General features: G+C 41.3%; 1 protein-coding gene across 2 annotated transcripts in view; it reads left to right on the top strand.

Annotated features, from left to right (window-relative positions):
• The window catches only part of Teh1 (tipE homolog 1 phospholipid transfer protein), a 50,964-nt gene that overhangs the window by 25,260 nt on the left and 12,401 nt on the right, over window positions 1–13,303 (top strand). Inside the window, exon 3 of one of the 2 annotated variants that reach the window (XM_076811632.1) lies at window positions 8,897–12,396. The exons of the other annotated variant lie outside the window; for it this stretch is intronic. Coding sequence (XP_076667747.1) covers window positions 8,897–8,954 — 58 coding nt within the window. The 3' untranslated portion in view covers window positions 8,955–12,396. Of the gene's footprint in view, window positions 1–8,896; window positions 12,397–13,303 lie in introns of those variants that run through there. 2 annotated transcript variants of the gene reach the window in all.

Raw genomic sequence — 13,303 nt, 5'->3', positions numbered from 1 at the left:
ATCTTTCCTCTAACATTTTCTTTCGCAATTTGTAGGAGTTATCATACAAAATGTCTCCAAGTTATGGGATAAAGACTAAAACATGCAAATTCTCCATACCATAAAAAAAGGGACACTTACTACTTTGCAATCTGAAGTCTTGTTTTCAAGATAGAGCCTATTGAAGTTTACATATTTAACTTCCGATTCGCGCTATTTGAATCCTGGTTACGATTGCACTGACATGCAATTAAGTTCTCGAAGATATATGACACATACTTTCGCTTGTTCTGACAATACTTCATACACCAAAATTGCACCCCTTTCACGTTCGCGATATTAAGGCTTACCATCACGTTCGGTAGGATACATAGACAAGGAAGATGGAAGGTCGGTTAGTGATAGGGGTACATGCAAAATGTCTCCCTCACTTGTGCGCAAGATTAATGACGCGTAAGGGCAAAAAATGGTCACAGGGCTCGCTTTATTATTGAACGTGCCAATTTGTATTTTTCACGTCACGTTTCGTCCTCTTCCTAACAATAAGAGTAATCTAAATGGACATCCATTATCCAGTTCATTAATGACAGTGATCATAAGAATAAATATACAGAATAAAATTGAAGTACTATCGCATCACAACCTCCCATATTTTCCAACTAACTTCCTCTGCACTTTCTACGCATCCTGAATATTGACTTCCATATTCTGAATTTCGTCTGGGTACTCAATATTTAAACACCTTGCGCCGGTAGTTAAATTCTGAAATATTTGATCGCTCGTATTTCGAAAACGAATCCCCAGATTACAAAATGGTAAAGGAAGTTACAATTCGTTTGATTTCATTACTTATTTCCCTTTCCTGACTTAGAAAGCTCTCGTTACTTGTCTTATGGCGAGCGTGAAAAGTGGGCTTCGCCGTATCGGCGGGTTACGTTCCCCCAGAATTGCTTCACCCTCAGGGGCCTGATAAGAGGAGTTAGAATCAACGTGATGAACGTACGTGCACCCCTTCTTCTCTCCCTGCCGTTCGTGAGTACGAACGGTTTAGTAAACGCGGCTTTTAAGGAGCTGCAGTTAAGTCATGCTCTGTGCAAGCTTAATTCCCGCTCGACAACGGCAATTTGGCGCACTTATGACCGTTCTTAATGATTTCGCGAAGATGTCGACTGGAACTTCCCCGCGCGTATTCGCGTGCAATTTCCTCTGCTAATACAAACTGCCTTGAAAAGAGTAGAAGAACTGGAATGCACACCTTTTTACATAAAGTGGATGAATTGCTAATTAAAGTAGAATTAATTGCACTACTACCCTCGATTTTATACTTATGCGAGGCTTTTGAGTCAACATGGCACACTTGGACGATTTCTGCAGATAGATTTGTGACGAGAGATAGGTTGAGTTAAACTGAAAGCATCATACAGAATTTTAACAAGCACGTTGTATGATTGGTGCTTGAAGCTTGTGTATCTTCTATTAAAATTGAACCCGCATTTTTTTAATGTAGGTGAAGAGTGTGGGGTAGGATCGATTCAACCATGCAATGCGCTGCACGCTTCCCTTGGAAAATTTGGGAACAGAATGTTTTTCTAGACAAATCCATTTGCAGATGAAAGTGGGTCGCTCTGTGTACTACAGTCCCTATATTGGGGTCACTACCTCGAGTTTCATTTTATCGGACATTTCTCAACACGTAAAACAGGGCATTTCTATATAAATTTCTACCGAACTTTAATGATTTACAGTGTCCTGACAGAACCACACTAAAGAGGACTTATTTTTCAATCCTATTTACCCACGATAAATGCAACAAAAAATTGAAATACGAAAAAATAATGATGCCTGTAATAACGAATACAGGAAGAACAGAAAGGGAAACATCATAATGACAATAGAGATCTGAACAATCATTGAGTAATGCAAAGAATGTCTTACTCTAAATTTCTGCGTTTATTCATCGTTTTAATTTTTTTTTCTTTTGGCAATTCACATGCTACTCGCGAAATGCAACCCGTTTTCGTTAATTCCTCGTAGAGTACAAATTACTTTATGCTCTGCTAAACAAACACGCATACTTTCTCGACTAACATCCCCATTTCAGGAATGTACCTACTTCCCTTATTTGCGTTCCACCACCAACGCATAGGGTGATAGTTTCTCGTAAAGCGAACAGATCGTGACTCCATTTTACTACAAAATTGCTGTAAACTCTGACGTCTCGCGTCGCGAGTGTAAACTTCCAGGGTTTACAGCTCACTTATGTAAAATTCACCGCGAAATTTCGGTACTCCAAAAATCGAATAAACTTCGGTAAACTGTACCAGAATTGCTTAGATACTTTAAACTGCTGCGAGATATTTGAATAAAATTATTTCTCTGATGAATTTCTTCGGTGAAAACGAAGCTGCTCGCGTCAAGGCTCCTTGTGAACCATAAAATGTACACATCGAGCCATGCAATTAAGATTTCACCACCCACAGAAAGTTTAATGGGTATCATTAACGTCAATCGACGTTCTTCGTTACACGATAACGCGCTTACGTGTCGAGGTTTTAATTAAGCCCCACGCGTGTTAATTAATGCGCGACAATTAGAGGTTCCTGATCAATTAAACAGGGCGACATACGTGGAATTCATTGCATGAGTAAGTCAGATTTGATAAGCATGAAATAAAATTGTCAAAGAAAATGGTTGAAGGAAAGAATATTTCTGTCCACGAAAGTTTGAGTTCACTGAAATCTTTATTTGAAATGATAACACTGTTTTGTAAAGGTGAAGTGAAATGGTTAATTCTAGAAATTCAAGCTTCTGAATATTGAAGAATACGTCTTCAAGAATAAAGTTATTTTGAATTAGTGTAAACTTAATTATCAGATCAGTCTCTATCCGGCCCTGACTGTAAAAGCGTGATGAAAGTTTCAGTGTCTTGCATACACTCGAAAAGAAGTTTGAACGATGAGAAAAATTGGAAGAAGTTGTGAAACTTCCAAACTCCAGGACGAAACTTTCTGGCAGGTAGAAAATTCATAAAACATTTCATTCAATCTTCTTCTCCTTCTTGAGTAGAAAGATTATAATTCTCCTATTATCACTCACCTTATTAATACTGCCTACTAAAACTAATAACAACGAACAATAATCTTTGCGCACACTCACATTGAACTTTGGTAAAGCAAGAATTTTTCATGGACTATTTTTCAAACAACAACATTATCACGGTTTATAAGAAGCAGCGACAGTTTCAGAAAAAAACACCACAGAGTGCAATTAACACCCTTCAGAATTCTTCGTTAATTAACATATTCGAACAACTTAATACCAAAGAAAAAAATACACTTCACCTGAAACTGAAATTACCACTCACATAAAAATAAAAATCCATTAACCCTCTCCATCGATCTTTATTTTAGAGCCACTTTATAGTAACATCGATCACTAACAAAATAATTCCAGACATCACGAAAGAATACTGAAATCACAAAGAAAACTAATTTTTCTCTCCAACAAATTTCTCAATTTATGCATATATCTATTCGCCCGATCGAGTACACTATCTTACACTAAACTGGTTCCAAAATAATGAGGCTCCCATAATCGCAATCTCATTACGTGGCCAACAGCTGATTAGCTTGTAACATGAACAGCTGAAACTACGTTAATCCCTGGCCCACGAAGGAGCTTCGCATACAGGGCGGAAAACAAGCAGGAAATATTAAATAATCCCGTCGCGGAAACCGTTTGTCCCCAGTAATGAGCTGCATTTTCCCCAGACGCAGCAGAAGAGAAAAAAAAAAGGATGTTCTCGGGTAAACCGAGATCGGTCTTGTTAAATTCTTCCACATAATATCACTCTGCGGCCGCACAGTTTCCCCTGGATTTCATGTAATAATGCGATGCACGTACAGCCGGGCTGGGAAAAGGCGCATGGAAAGGAAGATCGGGGAAGCCTCGAGATAATTACGTGTTCAGAAGTGGCTCCCGCGCCCTTTATCAGACCGCAAATGAAACAAGAAGTTGAAGCTCAAACGAGCCTGATCCCGAATTGGAGCTTGTCCAGGAACTTTCGGCTAACAACAACTAGGGGGAAGACTCTCCCTTACCAATCGAAGTTTATTCCATTGATGACAGGGTGACCTTTGCGCCGTGGCCACTGAGAATTTGGACCGATCCGGGGCTCTTTTCATTCATACATTAAGATAATGAACTTCGTTGGCAAGAATGAACGTTTGAAAGGGTAGCAATGGGAGGAAGTGTATTAGAAATGGCTCTGAGAGCGTATGGAATATCCTTGAATTCTATATGAGTGAGATAGCAGTGAAGAGATCAATCGGACCTTAATGGAATACGTTTTATCTTCGATTGTATTACGTACAGCTGCTGTAGATGAATTATGCGCGACATAGTGGTGGTTGATGTGTTAAGGGGTTGTTAGACTGATCAGAATGCTGTTTCTATGTAGCTACATCGATATAAATATGCTCGCGAGTGAAATGCAACTCCAGAAGTGTGTTTGATGGAAGAAGCACCTCGGGTCGTCGTGTAATCGCGAAAAGCCGGTCCCCGAGTAATCTAGGAACTCGAAGGCGAGCTGGACTTACATAAATATCCTTCGAAGACTTACGACGCCGGCGACTAGTCGTTCGAAGGGAATTAACGGCGTCGTAATGTGAAACAAACGGCGGAGATCGGGAAATATTGTCGCGGATACCGTTGTTCGCGCCATCGAAAACGTATTTCGGCGGCTGTAAATTTCTCTCCCACCCCCACGAGATCGATCGCGGGTGAAGACACGGGCCGAGCTCGATTATCGCTGACCCTTTTCCACGACGAATTATTGAATCACAATGTTCCCGCTTCCATACGTTCGACAGTTGAAAACGATGACCGCGAGCCAGACGTACATCAGCGTTAAAAGCTCCGGGCGACACTGACCCTACGGGTAGTAGCAAGCTGCGTAATATAATCCTTGAATCGTTGAAACCAGCAATGAAGTCAGTCACTAACTCACTCGGAGTTCCTTTGTAACGAGTGGATGCTGAATCTTCTTGCTCGGTTCTGAAGAAATAGTAATCTACTTTGTTGCGAATAAAATAAGTTAAGTGTTCCTGAGTACCTACGCGATATAATCTAAACGAAAGCGATTTCCCTCGGAAAGCTGAATGAAAAGTCTGGATAAAAATGTATTTAGTATGTGAACTAGTTTTGGTTGAAACGACGCTTGTCACTGGTGACTGAAATACCTGGTTCACATTGAAATGAATTTAGATATTCCCGAATCGTACCGTTACAATTTGCGATTGCTCGGTGCAGAGGTAGTTAATCAAGATTCCAGGCTCACTAAGAGAAATTCGGTTAATTGAAGCACAACGGTTCACAGTAGGCAATCGAAAGGGGCAACAAATACATATGTGTTCATCGAGGACTTAATATCTCCACGAACAGTAACGAATTCGCAGCCGTCTCGCAAAACGCAGCGTAACTAAACGACGAAAATACGGGCAACCATCTGCCGCGAAATGCTCGGCGGCTACTCCTTCCGCTTCAACCGATGCTCACACTGAGGCAGATAGCACAATTAATCTACCAGACAGACCGCAGAATTTCATTTAGGGATCTGACGGAACACCTCTGTTCCAGTTCCAAGGCTCATAGACGTTTCTGTTATTCGCGTGGATCGCACGAATTGTATTCCAGTTACGAAGTTTCTGTGTTGAAACAAAACCATGCCGCTGTGGCGGCCGACAGGGGATCCACGGGCTCGAATTAATTATCTAATTACGAGAAGCTAATAAATTATACCGCAAGACGCTAAGAAATACGCGACGCGGAGGTGCAAATGCATATACACTGCATCCCTCGTCCCTTCGCCACCTTAAAGGGAGCAATGATAGCGAGAAGCTTTAACACGAAGGCTTAACTTCTGAAGAATCCCCTCAGCTCATCTTTGCAACAACGTACGTGGATAATTTGCATTTTCTGCGTGCATAAGATACATCTCCGTCAACGAATTAATAACGACGGGGAGCATTATAATTGGCTGGGGCGTTATAATAATAGCACTTCTTGCCATCCCCTAACGTATTCACAGGAATTCAACGAAGTGAATACCGAGGCATTATAAAATTTCCCCAGCTGGCGCGGCCAGGCGTGTCGCAGGTTAAGCAGATAAATGAATAAAGGGCAAAATAGTTTACCCGGGAAGGGAAGAGGTAGAAACTAGCGGGCTCAAAAGAGTTTTCCGAGTTCTAAACGCGTTAGGGGATAGGTACAGCGCAGGCCAAAGGGGCGTGGAAAAATTTTCCGCGCCTGAAAATCAGATTTCCTCAAAGCGCCGGGTTCTGGCTTTTGTCGTATGCCAGCCACGAAATTTTCCAGCCGGACTTTTATCGAATTACGCCAGTCGCGCAGCCGGCCTTCCGTGGCGGAAGTTCCCTTATTCGTAAAGGAAACGAGACTCTTTTACGTCAGGCATGTGCCGTGATTTCGAAGATCTCTCCTCCAAGACCTCCTCACACGCTCGCACACACGTGCTCGTCCTCGCCTGGAAGTGTGCACGCGTGTGCAAGGCGCACGTAATGGCGATATGATGTTTTAAGGGATATAGGTCAGGGATTCGTCGGACACTCCATGCGAAGGTTTCCAGGCTGTAGTCCTATATCAGCGGTTAACCTAAATTTTCCTGGAGTCCCGCGCCTTTTGTCGGCCATCAAAATCCCGTTGAAAGTTGGGAGCTTATTTTTTTTTTTCAAGACGCCTTGGATCCAGTTTTGGAGGAAATGGAGGTTACGAGTCGGAAAGCTCAGCGCAGTGTTCCTGAGCATGTATCCTTGTTTCGAATGTATTGGAGAAAAGTGCTCTTTTCGCGTACAGGATGAGTCCGTTTTTTAAATGATTATTTGCAATTTGTAAAGCGCTGTATATATTTCTGGGAGATTTTACTGGATACTTTCCAAATACTTGCAAACTTTTACAAATCTGAATGTAAGTGAGAGAAAGATTTTACTACGCGGGACTAGCGATCTTACGCTTGGAAGAATTTTACTGATAGAGTTCAGCACTTACTGCCTAAATGCAAACATTTTGTCTACTTTATACCGAGTACTATCGCTAAACGGAGGAATGCGACGTGAAGAAAATAGTAATTTTCTCAGCTATCTGCTTGTTGTGGCGGATTTAATGGGCGGCCGATGAGTAGAATTTATCCAAACACTATATTCTTTTTCTACCCCACTAACTTATTCCGTTTTTAGTAAACTACCTCTTCATTTTCCCGAAAAATGGCCCCCTCACAATGCTTACCACCTGGGCCTCTGTTCTTAAATCCGCCGCTGCTTGCTGGCCTTGACAAGCTCTGAAAACGAACTTTTCGGAGGAAAGAAATGAAAGCAATGCAATAAATGCAAGATATAAATATATGATCATTTTCGTTGGCGGTATCGTACTTATTCTAATTTCCGCAGCGCGCGAAAGTTGCTCGGTTCCTTTTCTCCCAGTGGTATCGATTCTGTGTACTTTATATTTCTAACGTCAAAGAATGACGAAGGTTATATTTATCGATAAACGAGTTAATTTACATAACGTCGACCTTCGCGTTCCCGCGACAAGGGGCCGTTCTGGCGTGAAAGAATTCGATATAATCGAATGTCGCGTGCTTCGTCATTTCCGAGCTCGCCCCACGAATTCCACCACGTTACAGAGTGAAAACGATCCATGAAGGACTTCGTGATTGCGACTCGAACGTGTTTGAAAAATAATTTACGGGATGGCCATGAATCCTATACAAGAATGGAACATTACCGAGGAAACTACACAGATTACTTATAACTTAACGGTGAAAATATTGCTGTACTAGATAGAAACTATTTTAAGTATAAAGCATCAGTTTAATAATGCGGCGCACTGTACAGCCTCAGCTTTCACACAGAGTGAATGATTAATTTCGGAATATTCACCGTAGGATAAGGTGCAATCTTTCAAGGTAACTATGTACAGATTACCCGGTATATATTTTGATAAACTGATTTCCACTCTGACCAATGGAAAATTCTGGCTAGCTCGTTAATCATTGAATATCGAATGCAAAACTATCTCAGGATATATCTTCCAAAATTGTTCATCATCTCTTACCCCCTTGCCTTCCTTATCCACACATCGATCGATCAACTAGCATCGCCCAGGTACATATTACACTCCACTTTTATGAATTACCAATCCCTCCAGTTTCTCGCAAGGTATAAGAAAATGCAGCCTATGCACGTAAATATCCTGGGACGCAAACTTCGAGCGGAGCATAAAAAATTGCTAATCCAAAGGGTTGATTAATTTACCCAGTACATTGTATACTCAATCGAGCAATAGTTAAATACATTTCGCGAAGAAACATTTTGCCACCAAAAGCTGGGCACAGAGGAGGTCATTGGCATCGGCGATAAAGCGGAAGAAGAATATCTCGCTATCACGTTCTAACAACGTTATTGTTCACCAATGAACTCGAATTGGAAACACGATCAATCTCCCCAAAAGCGAAAACTGTCGCCCGTTGTTCCGCCCCGGGCTTTCAATCAATCAAACTCCATCGACGCGTGCATCGACAACTCGCTGTCGCTTTTAACACACGGTTAAAAATCGTTAGGCGGCCGCCGCGCGAATTAATTTGCATAAAGCGACCGCCCCCGCGCCGGCGACGTTCCCGAATAAATTTACAAAGCGATATGAGATTATGTAAATAGAGGGAATCCCGTGCAGCCCTCGCTAAGAGAGGTCTGTTTCGAAGCTGTCTCTCTTTCACTGTCTCTGTACTTCCCTTCTTCTATCTCTGTCTCTGTCTCTTTGTCTCTCAATCTGCCTCTCGCTTCTCTACCTTCGAATCGCCCAATAACCGATCCCGAATTACAATGCTGCTAATGTTTCTTTTCAGAGTCGAGTTATGTAAATTCTGCAACATACATATCGGCGATTCGAACGATCACTGTTAAACTCGGGTGTGAGTATACACCAGCTCGGTGTGAGTATCACGTTCTGTGATTTCGTTTTCATATTTTTTTTCTGTTTTTTTTTTCCCTTTTTTTTTTTTACTTTTTGTCTATCGTCCATGCGAACGTTGGAGACGCGGAAAAGGTCTCGCGAGCCTGCTGCTTTCACGATCGATGTCGAGCAGAGGATCTTTCGACCCGTGTTCCCAAAATGATCGCTCGATTGTCGCTTCGATTCCGTGTACTGCTTCGCTCCGAGAACGAAGGAACGGTCCACGTGGCGGGTTCTGAAACATTTCTCTTCGGGGTTGTATCGCCGGTTGTGTTGGTTGGACGAGACACAAAGTATTGTAGAAATTTTTGGACGCTTTCTTGTACACACAGAGTTCAGTTTATTGGGAAATATATATGACACCCTTTGAGGTTCTTTTTTTTTTAAATTGAAATTAAGATTACGATTATAATTCTTTGTTTGGTTCGCGAAACTTTAACTTTAAACGTTTATGGATTGGTGGGTTGATTTTGGAATTTGAGTTTGGGAAGAGGAGACGATTATAGGCGAGAAGGGAAACGTTTCTGAGCCTGATAAGCCTGTGGGACCTTCCTCATCCTAGGGGTAAGTAGAATGGGCTTTCAAAGTCTGATTATTTAGTTTAAAAACATCCTGTATGTCCTTAGTACGTTCAGTATTACTGGGATATGTCTTAATAATATTTTTAATAAATTTCCAAAATGAAATATGTTTCTTTTCAAAAAGATTCAGTACCGATGGACTTATTCCAGTGACGCTGAACGTGTTTACGACAGTGTTTTTGATATTGTACATAAGTTAGGAGATATTTCTATTCGAAGGAGACTTACTTGAAAATTTCGATTCTCTACTAGCTATTTGTTAATAACCTTCGTTTCTGATCGAAATCTGCCTCTTGCAAATTTGTGACTTAATACTGACTTCGACATGAAAGTTTCCTATACATATAATGCAATACTTTAGTATTTACATTTATCATATTACAAGATTCTTAAGGAATAAGAAAATTCTCAAACATAATCGATCACTTCCCCTCCATTCTCAATAATATACCAATCAAACAGTTTTTAATAATCATACTTTTCAAATGAAATAGTAAATACATCGAACTCACACTTTCTGTTCCCCCATTTCAAATGACTTTCTTTATCATATTTCATTAAGAAATCTTGTGGACCATACGCAAAGTGTCCTAATGAAAAGCTGTTCAGAAATTGTTGCTTACTCTTGACGAGAGCTTGTGTATGCGTGTGTGCGTATGTGTGTGTGCGTGTGTGTATTGCATTATCGACTACGCAGATCTCGGGTATGAAAAATACACGGAACATGCGCGTATCTATGCATCTTTGTAAAAAGAAGCCTAAGGGACAGAATGTACATCGAAGCCTTGTCCATTCGATAGGTGGATGAAATTAGGGTATAATCGACAATTACCAATCGAAAAGCTGTGTATCCTAGCCTGTGCATCTTTCCTGTAAAATACGTTCAATGGGCCAACAGTTTGCTTGAGTGTGTATCCGTGTGTCCGTCGTGCCAAAACATTTCGAATCACTGATGCGATATGTTTTTTTCTGCTACTTCCATCAACATTGCCAAAACTCGTCCAATTGGCGACCACGTGTTGTCGGTAAGCGATCGGGATTGCGTTTCCAAAGTGCTTTTAAGTGGGAGAATCGAGGAGCACGTATGCACAGATAATTGTTGCCCCCTTGTCTTTACGTTTCTTTTGCTACAAAACACTGGTCTCATTTTGGCGAGGGTTGATTCGTGTCTGTTGCCAACGAGCGCTCGAAATCCGTTACTTCTAGTTGGACTACAGCTGGGACGTAATCAATTGGTTGTTTGAGGCTATTGTTGGATAGCTTGGAAGGCTTGGGTATTATTAGTGATTTTATGTTACAAGAAGTAGGATGGTGATATGATAAAACCACCATGTGATAGATGTGGTGTAATGGAAATACCACCCTGGCAGTGATAGTTTCTGGTGGGAGTGGACAAATTATATGATAGGGGTAGGCACTTCTTCGTAGCCTTGAAGGCCAATCGATTTTGTCCTGATTGTAGTAAGAAAACCTTGTGGAAATTATGCTATGGAAGGAGCAAGAATTTTGTCCTCACATACGTGACTGAAAATTCTAATGGAAACACTGATTGTGAGTGATAATTGAGATGGTGACTAAGTTTAGTCAAGTCTCACTATTTCAGGTTCGTCTGCAAATTGCAATTACTCTTCGCTTAATTAAGGATCTACTTTTTATCTGTTTTTAATATTTTCAGTAATACAGGAGACTTTATCTAGCATCTCCTTGAGAAAATTACAAATCACGTGCAACAGCATAATTCTTTCCATGAAGTGATTCCCACAAGGTCTAACTCTTAATTCGATGGTTCTAAAATTGCAATAAGATTTCTGCTAAAGTTTGACATCTAACAACGACACGAATATACTATTCCCCGACAAAAACAGGCACTAAGGCTTTCATTAAAAATAAAAGCGTTAAGGCTATGCCTAGAAAGATCAAAGTTCAACGAACCACAGTAGACCTCTAAGCAGAAGTACCCACTATATACTAACAATAAGTAAAGATTCTTTGATACCTTCACGTTTTATTAGCGAGTAGTCGAACTAAAGAAATTTCGAGCTTTTTTCTACAACGCAAGCAACATACGTCGCGTTCGTTCATTTATACGGGGCCAAACGAGAAGACAAATTACCTGAGAACACTGATACAACTATTTCGATGCCACTTTTCACTTTTCGAGCATTTGCGATTGAAACGAGAGCCACCTGTAATCGTACCAACCGTTCCCAGTTTTGTAACAATTTAAAGAACCTTGCTGGACCAGTAGTATCCGGCGAGAAAATGATCCCGGACTCGCCATCGATTTCGACAGCCACTCACCCTTTCGTCGCGCGGCGGAAACCTCGCGAGGGTAAATGCGTGCAACGCGTGCGATGTGCCTCGTGCCGGATGCGCTGTGTTTTCGCTGTGCTTTGCATCGTTCCGCGAGCAACATCGAGTCGACTCGAGCCTGACCTGTGAGAATCCTCGGATTGCATTTATCCTTTCTCTTTAGCAGATTGATTTTCCACGTCGCGACGAAGACAGAGATCTGACGCCGTTCAATACGGAGGGAAACACGGCGCGGCCCGAGACGAAACGATCTCGCGAATTTCATTATCGCTGCCACGGGGGATCATCTCGAGGTTTCTCGAAATCGACGCGTTGCACGGCTGCAGCCAGAGCACGGGCCACGCCGCGAAAGCTAGCGAAAAGTCCGCGTGCAATTGGGGAATGGTGATTTCCAGCGGACTACCCTCCTACAGGACGCTTCCGGGGGTCGGAGGGAGGCGCGAGGAGCTGCAGCAACGAAGCTTGTAGCGATGAAAGGCGTATACGTGATGGAACGGTTGTATGTAATTATATTGTGTTATTGAATGTAATAAACAAATTGTACAAAGATGAAGTGTGATGAATCATCTACCTTACTGGCAATGAGATGTTTTCCTTTGAGATGCGAATTAGTTTGTTTCTTGCGTTTCGAATAGCGAGTGGTAATTGTTTGACTATTTCAAAGCCTTTATCTGACTTATAAATAATTGTAGCTGTAGCCTGACTGGTCAATTCTGAAGAAAATGTTTTACGATGATTTACGTGCATCTGTCGTTCGTACTTTGATTGATAGCACATTGCAATTCTGTAAGTAGTTTTTTTTTAAAACAATGCAACTTCATGATAGATGATTTTGTGCTACGTTCTATTGCAAGTCTTTGTAAATCCGAAATTTATTGTACCTTCGTATTCACATTTGCATTATATCAATCACTTCAATGCATCCTAGATAATTCCTCTCTTATCGACGATAACTTCTGCCACATTATTATGTCAATCTTATAATCGACGATATTTAAACCTATCATTTCATCCATTTATAAGTGTTTTAAGGATTCAAACTCTTGCCTGGACCTATTTTCAAACCTCAAACTCCCTGTCTTTCTAAAACACTGATTACGGGAGGGACCGAAATGTATCTCGTTAAAAACTTCTCGTTGAATTTTAACCATTTTACACACCTAAGTATTATTACTAACGCATGCCGTAACACAGCTGACTTTTCCACTCATTCCTGAGTCAAGTTTAGGCGCTCCCCCATTTTAACGTTCACAAAGTATCTTATCTCTTCTGTCCCACCAGATTACCACTCCACACTTTTACAACCACTTAGACTTAGCAAATGTATCTGTAAAACAGCGCATCCCGCGAGTACGATGAATTAAATGAAACCGTTTGCTTTGCACCCCCAAAGCTGACCCAGTGGA

The sequence above is a fragment of the Andrena cerasifolii genome, chromosome 5, assembly GCF_050908995.1.
Source record: "Andrena cerasifolii isolate SP2316 chromosome 5, iyAndCera1_principal, whole genome shotgun sequence".
NCBI lineage: Eukaryota > Metazoa > Arthropoda > Insecta > Hymenoptera > Andrenidae > Andrena > Andrena cerasifolii.
The sequence above is the reverse complement of the archived record's forward strand: the minus strand, read 5'-3'. Positions and strand labels throughout refer to the sequence as shown.